Below are 20446 nucleotides of genomic sequence, written 5' to 3' on the forward strand. Positions count from 1 at the left end.
TAAGGTTCGTAATTCCGAAGGTTCGTTAATCCGAAAACGAAATAAGGTTCGTAATTCCGAAGGTTCGTTAATCCGAAAACGAAATAAGGTTCGTTAATCCGAAAACGAAATAAGGTTCGTTAATCCGAAAACGAAATAAGGTTCGTTAATCCGAAAATTAAATAAGGTTCGTATTTTCGAAAACGAAAATAATTCATTTTGGTAACAAAAACGATGTTGTCATTACAAGATTACACGATATTATGCAATGATAGTAATAACGATCGATGATGTGTGTTGGGGCCAAAGCATGTATTTCATTAAGAATGGCGCCCTGATCAAGCATAGGCTAATTTCGATTTTATCTGAGCAATTGCTGCCTATAAGCAAATGGTTTAATTAAAGATGCAGGGGATCAAGTGTGTTGGAAGCGTGCGAGCAACCTCTAGATAATAGGATTTGTATTGGAGGGGATGTCATTTTTAATAACAGCTTCTGCTGGTAATAAAAATAAAAATAATACTAATAATGATCCTTGTGAGATGTTGAAAGCGCGAATCGCAAGCTGAAACTAGTAGACATTTCATGTAACAAGACGTGAAGTGAGCATTCGGAGCATTTTTTGTAATCGTGAGAAAGATGTGTATCTTTCTAAAGAATTAATGCGAGGGCGAGTTGTAATTTGTTTATATACTGACCTGGGGCCCGTTGCATGAAACTTTTTACCTGAGAAAACTCAGGTTGTTTTTACAGGAGTTTTTGCCCTGTGCTAAAGTAATTGGCGGAAATCAGACTAACCTTAGTTTTCAGTTTTTACCGGAGTTTTCTCAGGTAAAAAGTTTTATGCAACAGGCTTCAGAAAGTAATCTTTTAAGGACTGCATTTAGTGACTCATGAATAGAATATATATCTCACGAACTAAATAATGAGAGCGCGAACCGCAAGCTTAAAATTTGTGATATTCCAACCTGAAAACTGGACATTTCATACTTCTTTTTTGTAACCAGGAATAGAATGAGTTCCTCAATAAACAATACTTGATGCGAGCGAGAAACGTGAGCCAAATTTTTCCGATTTTCCAACCTGAAAACTGGACATTCTATAGCATTCTTGTAAAAAAAATAATAATAGCTGGGAGAATAGTTTTCAGAACTGAAGTGGCTTCCCTGGGTAAATGATATCTTTATCAATATCATCATTCTAGGCCCACATGAAATTTCCAAAAGTTTGAGCACGTGATTCGCTCGCAACATCTCACAAGGATGCCCTTTACAGTATTGACCAAAAAGGTGAATTTTACATCTTCAGATTTGACTTTTTCCCCCAAACCGCTTGCTCTCTACGCTCGCAGAAATGAAACGTAAATATATAACTTTAGCATGTTTAGTGATCACTTAAAAAATTGTGCTCATTTTAGTTACTACAAAAACACACAACCTCTTTACACAGATGATAATCTAATGGTGAAAATATCAGTTTGCACCAAATTGCCCCTATTGGCCCCCTTTTTTTTTACTTTGCCCCCCCCCAAAAAAAAATACGTTCCGCCGCCATTGGCTAAAACACGATCGTCTTCATGGCTAACTGCAAAAAGTTCTTAAAATGTCCCCTTTAGATCAGATCAGAGCTTATATATTTAAAAATTCTGTTCGCGCTTCTTGCTAGCAGCTATTATCTAAATTTAGTTACATAGGCATCTCGCTTTGAAGATCACAAATATATTGCCCATCATAACAAAAATATAGCTCGCGCTCGCATTATTTAAAAAGGGTTTATCATGTTATTACATATTTACTTTATTTTATAAGGATAAAGCTAATTATTGACTGTTAGGACTACCCTTTCAAAGAAACAAACAAAAATCAACTTTAAACTGCCGATCAAGGAAAATATGGCTAAAAAAAATTCCACCCACCCTCTATTTGACGAAAGTTGGATCCGCCGGGAGGGAGGCAGGGGGCATCAAAATGGAATATAAAACAGGGGAATTAATATTTTCCAAAATGGGAAAGTCCCTTTTTCAAAAACAAATATGCCGTTTTTCATGTTTTTTTCGAAATAAAATACTCTTTTTAAAGTATACAAGTTAAGTTAAGTTTTCAGGCTGGAATATTGAAAAATTTCAGCTTGCGCTTCGCACTCTCATTCGATTGGTGAAATATGCATCCTAAAGAGGTCACTAAATGCTTTCTTTAACAGGTTCCTTTTCCGGTCAGTATGTTTAAGCGCGCGTTTTGCGCTCGTGTTAATTCTTTAGTTAGATGCACATCTTTTTAATGACAGCAGAAATCTGCTCGGATTTTTAAAAACTAATTTTCATTTTTTATTGAAATAACCTAAAGTTTAGCTTGTAATTCACGCTCGCAACACCTCGCAATATTGCCATTTTAAGAATAACTGACCACAAAAAACGTTATACAACTTCACCTTTGAATTTGTTTTACCAAGCCGCTCGCTCATTATACTCTCTCCCGAAAAATAAAGCCTAAATATACATTTTGCCATAATAAGAAGTCACTTCAAAAAGTTATTCTCTACTTAATCACTATCAAACAGACAATGACTTCAAGCAGATGATAATCTTAAGGTGAAAATATCACCACAGTCCCAATTTTGACGTATGAGTTTCATTTTTTGGCTTTACCCCCAACGAAAATTCGTTCGGCCGCCCTTGCCTTCCCATCCTCATATGATAATTGAACGGCAACAGTGTCCCCCGCCCCCTCCCCTTGCCTCTGCTTTCCCGGTTTTCATTTTTCGGATTAACGAACCTTATTTTGTTTTCGGATTAACGAACCTTATTTCGTTTTCGGATTAACGAACCTTCGGAAAAACGAACCTTATTTTGTTTTCGGATTAACGAACCTTATTTCGTTTTCGGATTAACGAACCTTCGGAAAAACGAACCTCATTTCGTTTTCGGATCAACGAACCTTCGGAATAACGAACCTTTTTTCGTTTTCGGATTAACGAACCTTCGGAACAACGAACCTTATTTCGTTTTCGGATTAACGAACCTTCGGAACAACGAACCTTATTTCGTTTTCGGATTATCGAACCTTCGGAATAACGAATCGTCGGAATTACGCCACAAATGTTCGGATTAACGAACCCTTTTTCGTTTTCGGATTAACGAACATCGAGGTATAGGCAATTTACGTGTTTCGGAATTACGAACCTTCGGAATAAAGAACCTTCGGAATTACGAAGCTTCGGAAATACGAAGTGTAACCGTTTAGCGGCACTAGGTGCAAATTACTGATTAGGGGCCATCGGATGGGGGGGGGGGGGGGGTGTTACACCCACAAATGTAATAATCGCCCACAAATGTAATAACGCCCACAAATGTAATAACACTTTACCTACAAATGTAATAACGCCCACAAATGTAATAACAGTTTACCCACAAATGTAATGATTTTTGATCGCCCACAAATGTAATAACACTTAACCCACAAATGTAATAACGCCCACAAATGTAATAACACTTACCTACAAATGTAATAACGCCCACAAATGTAATAACAGTTTACCCACAAATGTAATGATTTTTGATCGCCCACAAATGTAATAACACTTAACCCACAAATGTAATAACGCCCACAAATGTAATAAGACACTTTACCCACAAATGTGATAATGACAAATGTAATAAATTTGAAGTGATTTTTGGCGAATTCGTTCGAAACTAATATCCTATAGTAATGCGTTCATATAGCACAAAAGTTCAAAGTCTTTTTTCCAGACCCGGTTAATGAATCTTACAGTACAAGTCCAAGTCTTTTTCCAGACCCGGTTTTTCAAAATTATTATATACGTCCAAAGTCTTTTTACCAGACCCGGTTGTTTCAAAATTATAATATACGTCCAAAGTCTTTTTTCCAGACCCGGTTAATTCAAAAATTATAATGCAAGTCCAAAGTCTTTTTTTCAGACCCGGTCGTTTCAAAAGTTATTATATACGTCGGTGAGGGGTAAAGACATCACTCTAAGTCCAAGCATTTTAAGTGGGTTTAATTTTGAAGATTGGTCTCAGCTGTCATTTTTTTTTTCAATATTTCTTTGTCTTTTAAATAACCGGGTCCAGACGAAAGACTAAGCATAATACTCGTGTTATTCCACAAGAATAAGAATATGAGTCTTTTGTTTTTAGGATTGTTTAAATCATTTTTAAATCACCGGGTCTGGAATAAAGACAACGCTCTAAACATGTGCTTTTCTACATGCATGGTCTTAATTTGGAGGATTGTTGGTTCTTAGATTCGTTGTTGGGGGTTGAGTTTTATTGATTTTTTATTCCTGAAATAATTGTGTCTGGAGGAAAGTCGATCTTCGACAATCGGTCTTCATGTTGTTCCACAGTAATTAGATTATTGGGTATTCGTTTTAGAATATTTGTAAAAACTATTTTATTTTTCAAATAGTAACCAAGTCTGGAGAAGGGATGTCTGCTTTACCCACGCGTTATTACAATGTTTTGTAGGGGTTGAAAGACTACGCTATATCCAGCATTAATAAGATTATGGGGTCTTTATACTGTTTTTAAACTGTTATTCATAATGTTTAAATAACAGGTAACCGGGTCTGGAGAAAAGACTACGCTTGATTCTCAATTTACTCTTAGTGCATATATTCGCAATATACACCGTATAAGTTGAAACAACAACAAAGACATTAATTCCACCAGTTTTAATTAACTGGGTCTGGAGAAAAGACTAAGCTCGATTCCCATTTTTTCCACAGGAGTATCATCGTATCTTAGTTTGGACTTATATTATAAATTTTGAAATAACTGGGTCAGGAAAAAGACTTTGGACTTATTAAAATTCTTGAAACAACCGGGTCTGGAAAAAAGACTTTGGATTTATATTATAATTTTTGAAACAACCGGGTCTGGAAAAAAGACTTTGGACTTATATCACAATTTTTTAAACAACCGGGTCTGGAAAAAAAGACTTTGGACTTTTATTATAATTTTTGAAACAACCGGGTCTGGAAGAAAGACTTTGGACTTGTACTTTGATGTTTTATTAACCCGGTCTGAAAAAAGACTTTGCACTTTTGTGCTATATGAACGCATTACTATAGGATTTTAGTTTAGAACGGATTCGCCAAAAATCCCTTCAAATTTATTACATTTGTGGGTAAAGTCATTATTACATTTGTGGGCGATCAAAAATTATTACATTTGTGGGTAAAGTGTTATTACATTTGTGGGCGTTATTACATTTGTTGGTAAAGTGTTATTACATTTGTGGGCGTTATTACATTTGTGGGTGCAACATGATGGGGGGGGGTCCCCCCAAAATTTTTTATGACTAAGAAAAATGAAAAGGAAAGAGAGAGGGATGAAATATATCAGTTTCTAAATATTATGGCAAAATCTATAACAAAAAGGGGATATTAAAATAAAACCGTCGAAATTTTTGCTCGCTCGCTTCACTCGCAACTTATTATTTTTTTGGGACAAAATACGTCATATCATCTAGACCCCTCAAAATTTTGGCTCATTACGCCACTGCTATAAATAATGTATTCGTTCAAATCTTCTTCTGTGTCTTCTTCCATGCCATTTCACAATATTTTCATGTCCCTTTGATTTCAGGAAATTTTCGGGTGGTATCACTGAATCCTTGGGACGGAAGCTGTCTCAAATCTACCTGACTAGATAGAGACTTACAGACTCAGACTGACGATCAACCATGGATCCATCAGGAACTTTCACTCAGAAGATCGAGATTGTCGAGTCCCTTTACCGGAATAGACTCAACACAGAGACTCTTAATAACGAGCCTGTGGAAGGACAGACTCAGTCTGATAAGGATTCAAAAGAGAGTGGCAGCATCATTCTCAAGACCAAGACCGCTGCACATGGCATTGTTATTCCAGATGAGACAAAGTCCGATCTCAACACAGAGACTCTAGTCACTCATGAGCCTGTGGAAGAACTGTCTCAATCACCCATTGAGCCATCTGCCTGTAGCAGCATCGGTCTCATGGATGGGACCGTTGCTCAACTTACCACAGTTGGAGACTGCCTTCAGAATGAGACAAAGCCTGAACTCATCACAGAGACTCTCGCTCATGAGCCTGTGGAAGGGCAGACTCATTCTGATTTGGATTCAACCGAGGCTCGGCCTCAGACTCAGAATTTTGAGGTTGAGCATCCGTCCCAACTTGGAGATGCAGAAACTCAGACTCCGGAGAAAGTAGCAATGGCTAGTCTCGAGAAGGCAACCCAGAGAACATCAACATCGGGGGTCGAACCGCCAACCCAGTCCGGAGATGCTGAGTTTCAGAGCAATATATTTCTGCAGAAGGTATATATATTTGATTGATTTTACCCCTATATGACTTGAGATGGCATGGGATATGACTACATGAGCATATGCCTACAATGATAGGCCAAAGTTGAATATCTTAGGCAGGTACTCTACTCAATATTTTTATGTTGACCATGATGATTTCTTTTTCTTTGCTTTCACTTCATGACGAAGAAAACTAGGAAAGACAAAAATAATCTTATTTATGATCGTATACATGGCTTGAAATGATTTTACTAATATTCACTGTTATCATTATTATCAAACTTGATTTCTATTAATTTATTTACTTATTTTATTAATGTATTTATTCATTGCTTCATGTGTGTTCAAATAGCCTTTGCTATTGTACTTTATGGAATTGCTATCATTATGTAATATAATGTAGTTTACAATGACATGGCAAATTGCAAAATAAACCCAATAAACACTATTAAAGGGTATTTATTAGTCTTTTCATGCATATGAACGTTTGCTTTTCGGTGAATCCTTTTAGCATTTCAGCCCTCTTCTGCAAATTGTCCAAAAACTCACCGGGATTCCTGCCGACAGCTCCCCCGAAGCCTTGGCAAAGACTCTCCAGGAACGATGGCAGCAAAAAGAGGCAGAGGCCGACAGTCTCAAAGAAGAGCTTCGACAGACGGCTGAACAAAAGTCTACGGCTCAGGCCCATGTCAAGGTATGTTTTTCATCAGTAAACAATTTCTCCCCTTTTCAAATAACATCCAGAAGACGATATGTACTTGTTCGATATAAAATTTGTAATGATAAAAAAACTAACTCAATAAGTATAGTAATCTGAAAAAAGAGCTCACCCTAAAACAAGTAAATAAATAAATAAACAAACAAACAAACAAACAAAGAAATGAGTGAAAAAAAGAGCAAAAAATAAAAATAACAAATAACATTTCAAACTACATTTCATACTATACTATAAGGTACAGAAGTCCTTTGCTTAGAATTGAATATTGGACAATCAAATAGATCATTATCAAACAACAATCATGAATAATAAATATTTGAAAATCCAAACACAATTAGTGTTGTAAATGTATATTGTTTTCGAATTGTTTATCTAAAAATAATGTTCGTTATATTTGACGGGGAAACAAGCTAATGGTTAATAATACCGAATGCGTAAACCATCCTTTCAAAATCATCAATTTTTCGTTTTCATTCTTAATCTTTACTAAGTTATTCTGTAAAAGAATTCATTTTGGGATTTAAAAAATATATATATTTTTAGACCCTGATCAAAGCTGCCTGTTCTATCTCGGAGGCGACAGAAGAATCTTCGCCCGAAGGTGCGGCTGAGAAACTCCTTGAGGCCCGTAAGGCCCTCAGTGACTCGCTCTCCGAGGCAAGAACCACCTGGAAACGAAGATATACAACCATGAAAAACAAGATGGCTGACCAAATCGAGGTGAAATTGGAATGCATCGTAACTGATAATGATAATTAAGTCTACATAAAACCAGCAGGACATTGAATAATCAGGACTAAAATTCTTACTTAGTAACATGGTAAAATATGACTAGGTGTCGGTCTATTATATATTCGATTTGAAATAATAAAAACAACATATAGGCGCTAGTCATCTTTTGGGGCTCCTTTTAATTGTAGGTCTACCACATCAAAAATCATCTCAATATTATGAGTAGGAAAAGTTGTATTTTTTTATTTGACTCAGAATTTTCCAACATGTATGAGTTTTTTTTCATATTGATGACAATGATGAAAACAATAAACAGCAATAATCGTTTTAATGGTGCAGTGGAGATGCCGTGACCGAGTGGTCTATAGGCGCCTGGCTATACATGGAGGGCCCGGGGTTCGATGTTCGGCTCAGGCACCTGTGCCCGTGTGCAAGACATTTAATCTATAATGGTCTTTTATCCTTCTTTCAAATAATTGGAAATGCTTTTATGGATTATTGTTAACTAGGTGAGCTCTTGTCAAAATAAAAAAATCTGTATAAAGTCCTTTTCAATTTTTACCTTCTAATCTCAAAAACTGTTCCGTTGTATTTACACCTCTCTTCCTATCACCATCGTCACTTCTATCTTAATTCCACAAGTTATCTAAATTTCATGAGGAAATATGGGGCTTTGAATGTCTAATAAATGAGTTTTTATTTCTCCCGCTTTTCGTTTGAACCCTACTTGTTCCTCAGGCCCTCGTTGATCCGATCAGGTTGATCTCAGGTTCCAGGTCCAAGACCCCCCAGGTCCTGGCCGAGAGCCTCAGACAAGCTTGGGACCAGGTCCAAGCTCAGAACGATGAACTGGACCTAGACCGAAAGGTAAGACTGTCATCCTTACAACTGCCGCAATCAAAATATGCCATACTTTGTCCAATGAATGGGACACAATATATTTCATATCAAAGGAAAAATCTTACCCGAAATCCATGCTGGTTCTTATGAATGCAGGAAGATGAACCGAAATAAAATGTAGAGATGAATAAATTAAATAAGTAAACATAGTAGGTTGGTTCCCAGTCACGTATAATTATGGAAAATTAAAAAAACTTGGCGTCAGCGTGAATTTTCACATTAATATTTCAAGAAATGTTTTTTTTTTAATCATTAATATTTACATGTATATGAATTTTTTCCCCTTTTGTCCTCAAATCGAGGTATTCATTCACAATAACATATACATACATACACACACAACAAAATCAAACTTAATTTAACAACGAATGATTTTCTTATATCACATTTTTGCTTCAAATGTCTAAACTTGCTTTTTTACATAAAATAATTTTGTAAATAAGCAATCATGATAAGATCGAATTCAACCCATAAAGTATTTGCATTATATATATTTTTACCTTTATCTTTTTTTATAATTTCGATAAATAACAAATTGAGCAATAATACAAAAAAAGATTACACATAACATAACTAAAGTTTTGCACATCATAAAATCTAATAAACAATTATTCGTCTATAGAAATAATAATCTTGAAAATATATATAAAAACAACATAATCTTTCAAAATAGTCGAACATGTTTACAATTCAGTATGAAATGAAAAATGGTTTCAACTTCCCCACAAATGTTACATGTTGTTATGCTATTTATATTACCTGCTTCTATTCAATTTAATATTACTGTAAGCCTACACGTATTTTCAAATCCTAATTATTATTGATTTAAATATATTCATTTCTGTACTCATAATTGATAGTTAATTGACGGAACTGTCAGAATTGTAATAGATTCAAGTCCATATGGAAGCAATTATTTTATGATAATTATCTCTATACGCAAATCTTGCTTTTGTTTAAATTTATCCAGAAAGCCAATGATCGACTTCAACAGCTTGAGGTGGATTTGGAAACACAGGCACAGAATATCAAGGTATATTTCTCCATTAATTGACTTTATTGATATGAAATGATTGTGTTGGTTAATGCAACAAAACAACATACGATACACATAAACATATTTTTATACTCTTTGTCTGATTATGGAATAATACTTAAATATATTGTACGTTGTCGGATTATGGAGAAAAATTCAAATAATTTGTGTCTAATCATATAGAAACTATTTTAATACTTTCTGTCTTATTTCGGAATAAGATTTTGTTACTTTCCGTACATGAAATAGTATTTTTTATTCTCTTTTATTTAAAAAATCAAATATTATTTGAATTCGTTTTTTTAAATGAATTATGGATCTATAATTTTCTTTGATAGTACTTCTGTGCTATCATTGACAAAATATAATCAATTATAATTAGAATTATAAAAGAACAGACGATAATTTTAATCAATACATTCAAACAAATGTTCGTAACTGAATTTCTTTGTTATGTCTTGCTCATTTAGTGTCTCGCTGCCGATGTCGGGCTCGACTTCGCACCCGAGATCACCCACGTCGATGTCGTTTCCCGACTCAGACGGTCATTCATTGACCTCCAGGAAGAACTTCGAGATCGTGAGCGACATCGGCTAGCTGCCCGTGATTCGATCACGGCCAAGAACAAAGAGATCAAGGTACATGACAAACACGGCTATTTTTATTTGATGTTCAGTTGTTGTAGTTAGTTCAGCACCTATATGATTACAACGTCATTGGTTGTTTCTTATGCAATCTTTGGTATAATGTTCATTAAGGTTCTGGTTCTATCACAGCAACCGAAGGAGAGTGAAGATTTACTTTATTTTTTTTTAGTATAAAAAACCCTATTTACATCAAAAATGAATTTATTTGACATAATGACATGGGGGGGGGGAGTTCCTAACACTCTAAAGAAGGTTTATCTAATATTGGGTAAAATGGGTACATGCATGTTGGTTGGGTAAAAAGATACCAAATATTTTGTAATATTTTTTTTAATAATGGTATTTTATTCAAAGACTGTTCGCAGCAAGAGGTGAATTGTACAGCATAAAACATTACAGTATCAAAATATAGAATTATAGAAATACACATCATGAAAAAATATACTATCATTAATACTTTGGGGGTTAATATGAATCAACAGAATATTTTCAAATATAAGTAATTGCAGAAGTTTCAAAATTTGCTTAAGATATAGTATACGAGAAAGCCGATTGGAAGGATTTATGATGTAAGTGAATTCGATTGGATAAATTTGACTTGAGGATATCGAGATTTTGAATAAGTGACGTATTCAGAGTATAAGGAGAAATGGAGGTGGGTAACAATGGGTAAATAATTAGAATACAGTTTTATATACAGAGAGTTTTGTATACTTATTTAGTTCTACTGAAACATTACAGATAGTCGCTGATTATTCGAATTCAATAATGATAATAATAAGTCACATTGCAACGCATACGCGTTGGAAAGAGAAGAGTAAAAGTAGAAAGAACTGGGACGAAGGAACAATAAAATACAGAGAGAGAAGGAGAAAGAGATAGATGGTGAGATAGAGAAAGATTTGGAGAGAATGATGGAGGGAGGGAAAGAGAGATAAAGAGAAGGAGGAAGAGATAGAAAAGGATGAAAAAAAGAGAAAGAGGAGATATGAAAAGAGAAAAAAAATACTTAGGAAGAGGTCATAATACAGATCATAACAAACAGATTGTCTTCTTTATCTAGGATCCATTCAATTAGCCCAATATGGGTAAAACAAAAATACCCAGCAAACATGCATGTTCTCTTTCTACCCAAAGCTAAATGGAAGAGCAACATTCACAATACTTTTCTTAATTGCACTTGTGAAAAAGGGTGAAGAGCCTACAAGAAATTAATCCTATATCATCATTATTATTATGCAGTAAATGACATTATATTTCCCCAATCTATTGATTTAGAATGAAATGTAATGTTCAGACCGTCTTATTCACGGACTCTTTTATTAATGTGATTGACTATCAGGATCTCAGAACCCAGATGGAGTCTTTGATGTCTTCTCTTGAGGAACTTCAGCTCCTTGCTGCTGAGTCAAAGAAGAAAGGGAAGAAGAAACTTCGTCTGAGGAGATGGTGGAGAAGGGCGCCAGAACAGCAGGTATGATAGGTCAAAGACATCCTAGTAAGAATTTATATACATGTATATATATATTTCTTTTGTTCATGCGGCCAGCTGTTTTATAGGGTTGAGCTTGAGAAAAGAAGAAAGAGGGTATGAGATCAAGAATTGGGAGAACAATCAAAATAAGAGGAAGAAGAGGATGAAAGGAGGAAGAAGAAGCAGAAGAGGAGGAAGAAGAAGAATATAAGAAGAAGAAAAAGAAAAAAAGGAGAAGAAGAAAAAAAGAAGAAGGAGAGGAAAATAAGAAGATGCATAAAAGAAGAAGGAAAGGAGGAAAAGAAAAAGGAAGAGAAGAGGAGAAGAAGAAGAAGGAGAAAAGGATCAAAAAGAAGAAACAAAAAGAAGAAAGTGACGATTACAGTCAAATAACAACAACAGCAGCAACATAAATGATACGAAGAACACTCTGAGTTGTATGGCTTAAAAATGTGTCTTGATCGATTGCATTACGGCCAATCGAGTTATGGATTACATAGAATCCTAAAGACTAATTTTTTTATTATAATATTATCTTCTATTCATTTTTAAATTAATATAAATCAATGTCAATCGGAAATGAAATTTTCGAATTCAAACAAAGTCCAAAATGAAATTTCCACCAATCACTTTTATTTGGGTATATTCTAAATCTCTTCTTCCTAAAAGAAAGAAAAAATAATTCAATCAACATAAATTTTGAATGTTGTGAAAACTTTTCTCATTATTCGTGTCAATAACGAAATTTAAGCCATGATGAATTTCATATTTTCTTTTAAAATGTTATGATTTACCCTTGTATATTAAACGACTGATAGGCCAATTAATATCAATAATCTCTAAATAAGTGATAAAAAATATAAATTGATTTCGCTTGGCAGGTGTCAAAAGCTAATCTAGAGGAGATGCAGTGTGATCTCGCAAAGAAGAGCGCCACCATTAGGTGAGTTGAAGACAGTGGCTAATGAGTCTTTCTTTTGATGCCCTGTAATACAAAAACAACATTATTGATTAGCATGCTGTGTGATCTCAAGACTCAGTCTTACGATATAATTAACTACTTTCTACTGCATATCTTTTTTTCAATGATGATGCTATTTTTACGCAATATAAGAGGGCAATTGTTTTAAGATCCATATTCATATCAATAATGATCTCAAAATCCTATTTTCGAATTAAATCCATCTTCCTCTTCTTTTTTAATCGTTATATTAGCTAAACCTATATCGATGCACCTGTTTCTTCCGACTCTTTCTCTCCCTCCCTCCCTCTTTCTCTTACCCCTCTTTCTTGCCTCCTCTGCCTCCCCTCTCTCTTCCATCCTTTTCTCACCCTTCCCATCCCTTCTTTCGCTCCCCGCTCTCTCTCCCCTCTCTTTCTTTGTAACTATATCTCCTTTCTCTTTATGTGCATGATATTTTTAATCTAACCTTTACATGTGCGATCCATCAATGACAATATTACCTACATGCACGACTACGCAAGTGACTGCGTTTACACCCCTTTCTTTACCATCACTCCTCCCATGCACAGTCTTCTGGAAGCCAAGCTCACCCTGATGGCAGACCGGATGGAGCAGCTCCAGCAGTCGGAGAGGATGGAGAAAGATCGTGTGGAGAGGCAGAAGGCTTCCAGGAGAGAGCTCCAGAACAACATCAAGCTCCTAAAGCTTGACAACACCAGAAAGGAGACCCTGATTCAACGTCTCCGGGATCTCGTTGAAATGTAGGATACTTTCACCTTTTGCAAAAAAAAAAAAAAAATTATTGGGGCGTTGCAAGAAATTTGCAACTGATCGCAAGTCAATTTTAAGTTGAAAAATCAATTGAAAGTCATGCTTTTCATTGCAAATATGTGATTGATTGATTGATGGTCTGCTTCTTCTTAAAAATATAGATTGATTTACTTTTGTTAAAATTGATCCATAACTCGTAAATTTGCTTCTGAAATTTGCAATTGATCGCAAATATGTTCTTACCACAATAGTCATCGAGCAATTAAAATAAAAGGGGGGGGGGGCAACAAAAACTTTTTTGGAATGGAGGGGAAGGGGGACCGTCTCATACCCTAGAGTTATTTTTGAAGATATTGCTGCGCATGGTGTTCATAAAATGTGTTTGATTTTCCTTTTCGAAGGTATCTTGACGAGTTGGGATCGATCTAATTTCAATGTTAACTTGAAATTATTATTTTTTATTATCTTATTTTACACAATACAGCCTGAAGACAAATTGCTTGAGGAAGAAACGAGGTGGGTTTCGATACAAAGTGAGGAATACCGTCGATCATGCCGCCATTGCATCAATGCCTAACATCCGCTGTGATGTCCTTGACGTGGAAGACATTCTACCCTTCACTGGTTACAAGCTACCAGGAGATCTTGGCGACATGCGAATCCTCGGCAAAGGCACCTACGGAATGGTTTACCTTGGTCGATATGCTAAAGATGGACAAAACATCGCCATCAAGAAACCCACCTTGCCGTCCAGCTATTGCGGAGATTTGGTCAAGGAAGAGAGGCACCTGATGAAGGGAAGGGCCGTGAAGGAGTCACTGCTGCAGCAATTGCTGTCGGGTTCAACATACTTCCCCAAGATACTTGGTATGGTCACCATTGATGAAGACATGTGTACTGTGATGGATTTCATAGGCGATAGAGCGACTGGGAAGACCTACCCACTGTATCAAGCTCTCACTCGCTTCATGCCTAACCCAAGACTTGACGTGAGCAACCTGTTCAAGGTCTGCCAAGACATCATCAAAGGCATCATGGAGCTACATGAGAGAGGATTCCTTCATAACGACTTGAAGTCAAACAATGTCCTGTTGGAGAAACGAAGCCAGCGGTGGCACGCCGTAATCATCGATCTCGGACTGGTCAGCACCATCGCCTATGCCAACCAAAAGCGATTCTCTGAGGAGAAAAAGGCCGAATACAGAGCTGGCAAGGGTTGTTATTTCTTGGCTCCTGAAGTTGTCCTGTATGGGGAACGATACTCAGTGGCATCCGACATCTTTTCCTTCGGGGTGCTCCTCAAGTCCATCGCGAAAAAGATCGAGGTGGAAGAGGTACAGGTGCTTGCAGACAGTTGCTCAAAGCAGGATCCACTCGAGAGGCCACAGAGCATGGAAGAAATCCTCCACCAAATGGAAGCTATTACTGCCTGCTACTGAAGACAAGAGGTCGGTGAGGATGAATTAGGACGAACTGGTCTCATGCTTGGTACTAAAATTGACTACTAAGAGGTTGTTCGTGTGAACGCAGGGTAAAATAAGAATGGTTCTGCCTCAGTCCTGTATGGAGTTTACATCGCATCAGCAAGAACCATTGACTGCCTTGAGCCATTAACAGTAGCAGTTGGTATTCATCACCAAACCAACTACAGCTATGTTCATGTATGAGATCCCGAAGTCCCAGCATCCTCGACAAGACATTCACCAAACTCAAAGGCATCCAGATATTGAGACAAGATATGAGCCATGCCTTTCACATAGTATGGTAATGATCCTTTAAAAAGAATAAAAAACACAGAACTCCCATCAAGTGTTGTTTACAAAAACGTCAGGAAACCGTATCATCCAAAGTTCTTCAGTAACAGCTAACCAGGGTGAAGAAGGTAACAAAGCATTGAGAATGAAGTGCTACCAAATCTGTCGGTCAAACATGTCAGGAAACTTCTAGCTCCAAAGTCCTCTAACAACTTTAATAAGAACAGAAACCCCTTCACGAAAGTTGACGAAACATTAAAGTTCCCAAAATGACTGTTACCTAACCCACAACAACCGAAGGTCCGCATAATCCATCCTGTCTTGGTCAAACAAAGGCCATTCCTTCCGTTAGTACTTTTTCAGTCAAGCAGTAAGCAATTGATGACAGGAAAGCATGGATAAGAAACTCTTCCAAAACTACTCCTTGACAAGACATGAAACATGCATTCCCAAAGTCTCCTTGTAACGATGATTACAAAGTATTTAGAGCAGAGACTCCCATTCATAATGATGGTCAGGCATTAAGTAACTCAATGAAACGCCTGGAAACCTCACCAAAGCCTACCAACAAGGAGACAAGAAAGATATAGGAAGAAAAGCTCATTTAACAGTATTGGTCAGACATTAGCCGTTCCTCATGTTCGTGAGACTTCTCATCATGCCCAACACAAGAGGCCCCTGTGAAGAATGTTAAAGAACACAAACAACGAAGGTTTCCATGAAACCTTCTGGTTAGAACTGCCAACCATAGAAATCGGGCAAGCCACGTTGGCAACAAAGTACAAAGACCAGAAGATCCCTGAGGAATGTTGTTCAAACACTGTCGACTCCTCAGGTAGCGTTCTTCCCGAAATTGCATTGATGAAAAAATTCTTCAGCAACCGAATATCCTTTCAAAATTTTGTTTAAAGACTGGCAACTCCCTAAGATACCCGGAAATATTCATCATCAAAATCCCTCAACAGAGATGACAATGCAGCACGGAGGACAGAGACTTTCTTTAGCGTCTTGATCAAAGTGTCGTCAAGAAAGCAACATAAATACCCAACGTTTATCAGTAATGGCTAAGGTATAGCTTTATTTTACTGAAGCATCCGACTGCATGTGTCATGAAATCAAATAAAATGAAGCAGGCTGCTCATTAAAACTACAGTTATTTGAAAGTTGTATTATTAAAGCACTGCTAAAAATTACGACTGATTATAAGAATGAGATTTGAATTTTTGAACTCATTCAGGGCCCTGTGAACACAGGGGGTGCTGAAGTAAATTTGATAAGCAAAGAATAGAAAGGTTTCACTACACAATGATGATCATTTTGGTCCCAATAAATTTGACAAGCATAAAAAAACAACAATACAAAACAAAAAACTTTCACTACAAAATAAAGGTCTTTAAAAAAATATATTTATCAATTTTGCCACACCTCCCAGAATTCCAGGGGTGCTGCCCATGGAAAATAACACTCGCAGCATCTTCCAGGAAAATATACCCCAGCACCCCCGCTTTCCAGGGCTATGAATTTCATTTCATATCTATATCAATTTTCAACATAATGACAGAAATATATAAATACAAAATCAATTACATTAAAAGATACAAAGATGAGTGTGATGAGATGATAATGAGTTGAGAGTAAATTAATATATAAACAAATATCAATTGACAGGATATTCTTGGATCAGAGAGAAAAACGTAACAGTCTGATCCTTTATGGTAAGCAAATAGGGAAAATGGTGGGACCAGGATTTCACTGAGGGAGGAAGGGGGGGGGGGTATTCTTTGATATCTTTGGCCTCTTGACAATTGATAAAAAAGGTTCTTGTAAAAAAAAAACACCCCCCAAAAAACTGTCACCCCAACAAAAATCCGGAATATGCACAGGTGTCTCTTTTCAACCTACCCCCCCAAAGAAATATCGACCGAAAAGAGTTAAAAAGATTGAAATCATGTTAGAATTATGCCGAAGTGTATCAAAGGATACCTTGCATCATCTTGCATCATGTTGCATGATGCTAGATGCCGAAAGGGGTAGAATTATGCTGATTCTCGCAACTATGAAACTAAGAAGAGTTCTTTGAGAAAAGATTTGTTAGCAATGTCTGAAAATCATTCTTTCGAACTTGGACTTCAACCTACGATGAAATAGATTCCTCTTTCAATACGATATCCAACGCAATTATTTAGCATGAGGTGGGGTGTGTCTTATTGAAATAATGATTCGATTTTATTAGAATAGTCACATACCAGACAAACTTTGTTATGCTCTATCCTCCCCCGCCCAATTTAAATAAATTGAACATTGACGAATGGCGTGACGGTTTATTATATTGTTTGTGTGGTGTTTCGAGACACTTCAATAAATCATATTTCATTAATAGTCCATTGTATCTAGGCAAGGTGAATATTTATGACTATTGCACTTTCATTTAATTGCAGACCCGTTATTGCTTATATAATTCTAACGATCTACTGAACTCTCTTTATGGTATATATACCGGTATTATGCCATTGCTCACCGGTGTCGACTCTGGAAAGAGCGTCGCTCGTTCCCTTGGTAACCATATCGTATTGCCCGAGAGATAGCAAGGTTTTCTTCAACTCCGATTCAAAGTCACTCTGGTGTTTTCCGTACGTCAAAAACAGAATATAAATTTCTGATTCATCTACGGATAAACTTGAAAACTGTCTTCTTTTTTTTTTGGTTGTGTAATTGAACGAGACACCGGAGCTTTCTCCTCGTAATTACATGTAGTCATAAAGCATTAAAAATAAACCACAGTTTGAAGAAGGACAAAGGGATTTATTCGTGGAGTGAATAATTTCTCAACATCTATATTGCTCGAAAATTTGGTAGCAGAGATGGCGGTCATGCGACGTTGTTGCTGTTTCGATAATACGCGGTCTGGTTCAATAGCATGTGGGATATATTCAATGGTGAGAAAACCTTTTATTTTATTTCACTTTTTTGCTTATCTATTTATCATAATGTTTACATTGACCCACTTCAAGCGTGATTACATTGATACAATCCACATTTCAATCGAGAACCATTGCTTCTCGACAATTGATTATTAAAGATTAATTCTTTCTATTGGTGATTTTAATGAGAAAATAGGCCTATTTCATGTGCTTCAAGCATAAATCTTTATTTCATTCCCAGAAACTGCTGAAATTTAACGACATCAATAAACTTCAGCAATGTAATTTTATGTACAGGTGTTTAAATTCTCAAATTCCAGAAAATTTTCGTAATTTCTTTACGCATGTATCAAATATACATCATTTTGACACCCGAACAAATAACCAAATATATATTCTTAAACACAGAAAGATTATCTTTCAACACACCATTCTTACTATAATCATTGTCATAAAATGTAATAACCGTTATAAAAATTAAGAAAATTCAACAACTTTTAGGTACACTACAAGTAAAAATAAATGACTTTCCATCATTAAAAGGTGTCGCCCCAATCCACTTTGGGGGCATCCGCATGTAAAGGTGCAACTTTGCATTTTTCTGGTATTGTGCAGCTTAAGGTCTTTAATGGTGAACAAATCACACCTTTCGGATCGAGGAGGTGCAAAGCTATAACCTGCTTAGATATTTACTGGGTAAAAAAGTTAAGACATCATTCAATGTTTCTTATATCAAGCATAAAAATTCATTTGCCATATCATGTATTTAATTCGAAAATATCTCCCAAAGTCATCTACTGAAGTCCTCATTCATGCATTTATTAGTTCACTTCTTGACAGTTGCAATAGCCTGCTCCATGGAATTCCAGAAAAGTATATTTCTAAGCTGCAGAGAATTCAAAACTCTGCAGCCCGTCTATTTTCCCTCACTAAAAAACATGACCATATAACCCCTACTCTTAAACAATTGCACTGGCTCCCCATTAAATTCCGTATACAATTAAAAATTCTACTCCTCACATTCAAATCTCTTCATGGATATGCTTCAAAATATCTCTCCGAATTGGTCCAGGCATATACTCCAAGTAGGTCCTTCTGTTACGCAAATAAAAATTTCTTTTCAGTCAAAAAAGCAAAAACTTAAATTTTTGGTGATAGGTCCTTTTCAAGCTCTACCCCACGTCTTTGGAACACTAAAAAAAAATAAATATTTTTCTTCCATGTCATTCTTCCAGCTCCCCTCCGTCGCATCCCAAATATCACTTCATTTCGATCAAATTTAAAAACGTACCTCATGAAGAAAGCATTTTCAACATCGCCCCATTTACAGTGTCCTTGATTTAATGATTTCTTACTTGTATATTTTGTATGTTCTACTTTGTAAAGCGCTTTGATATGATGTCATGAAAAGCGCTATATAAGTTTAAGTTATTATTATTATTATTATATGGCTTTTTAAATGTTTTTTTTTCATGTGTGTTGCCTTCTCTAATTCAATGCGCCTATACACATTAAGAATTTAAAAAAGTTAAATTTTGCATCCATCACACTTAACTCTTTAAGTCTAGGTACCTTTACATCTTGCATCATAAAAGGTGAAAAGTAAAATGGCGCGCTTTATATTAGGAAAGGCCTCATTCCCACCCTTTATACCTTGGTCACATTTGCTCTACGGCGGCCGTACGGCGAGTCGAAAACAGCCGTTTTATTAACCGCCTACATATAGTTGGACAAAAAATGTTACAACGGCTGTTTTCGACCTGGCGTACGGCCGCCGTAGAGCAAATGTGATCAAGGTATTAGAATGCAAATACGGTGCAGACGATTCCAAACGATACAAATATGGTACACATTCTCACATGCTTTTATGTGGGGTAGGATAGCATCTCAAAATGTGTTGCTATTGTGACTGTGTTTAAAGATGAATCCACGCATCAACATTAGTATAATAATCTAATGACTAAAAAAATATCGTTTCTGGCTTGAAAAGTCGGGGATGATTGTAGATGATTGAGATATATCCCCCAATCCCACACGGATTTACGCCCGTGATATATTTGCATTCCATCATATATAATCGTCAAGTTTCAAAATTTTTGAGGGGGGGGGGGGGCAAATCGGTATGTTTGTCCCCAATATTTTCATAGGGTTGGTCGCCCCCAGCCCCCAGGATCGACGCCCTAGACCTTCTCTTTTTAGGACTTTTCGAAAAGGTGTTTCTCGAAAAAAAACCCCACACATG

The 20446-nt window shown here is 36.3% G+C and overlaps 2 protein-coding genes across 3 annotated transcripts in view; both read left to right on the plus strand.

Annotated features, from left to right (window-relative positions):
• The first annotated feature begins 12677 nt into the window (after positions 1-12677).
• LOC121406439 (probable serine/threonine-protein kinase DDB_G0281745) lies at positions 12678-16333 on the plus strand. Its single transcript, XM_041597462.1, has 3 exons — positions 12678-12737; positions 13328-13519; positions 14014-16333. The coding sequence occupies exons 1-3, from the start codon at positions 12700-12702 to the stop codon at positions 14966-14968; spliced, it is 1185 nt and encodes a 394-aa protein (XP_041453396.1). The 5' UTR covers positions 12678-12699; the 3' UTR covers positions 14969-16333.
• Positions 16334-17856: 1523 nt separating this feature from the next.
• Positions 17857-20446, plus strand: part of LOC121414776 (TM2 domain-containing protein DDB_G0277895-like) — a 33904-nt gene continuing 31314 nt past the window's right edge. For both annotated transcript variants that reach the window (XM_041607836.1, XM_041607841.1), the window contains exon 1: positions 17857-18219. In XM_041607836.1, coding sequence (XP_041463770.1) covers positions 18145-18219 — 75 coding nt within the window. In that variant the 5' untranslated portion in view covers positions 17857-18144. The remainder of the gene's footprint in view (positions 18220-20446) is intronic.

The sequence above is a fragment of the Lytechinus variegatus genome, chromosome 1 (genome assembly GCF_018143015.1).
Source record: "Lytechinus variegatus isolate NC3 chromosome 1, Lvar_3.0, whole genome shotgun sequence".
NCBI lineage: Eukaryota > Metazoa > Echinodermata > Echinoidea > Temnopleuroida > Toxopneustidae > Lytechinus > Lytechinus variegatus.

Bases quoted from the DNA above. Each gene is read 5' to 3' on its own strand.
- LOC121406439 (XM_041597462.1), top strand. From the start codon at position 12,700: ATGCAGTGTGATCTCGCAAAGAAGAGCGCCACCATTAG. The intron at 12,738-13,327 runs GTGAGTTGAAGA...TCCCATGCACAG, and splicing joins AAGAAGAGCGCCACCATTAG to TCTTCTGGAAGCCAAGCTCA. The intron at 13,520-14,013 runs GTAGGATACTTT...TACACAATACAG, and splicing joins CTCCGGGATCTCGTTGAAAT to CCTGAAGACAAATTGCTTGA.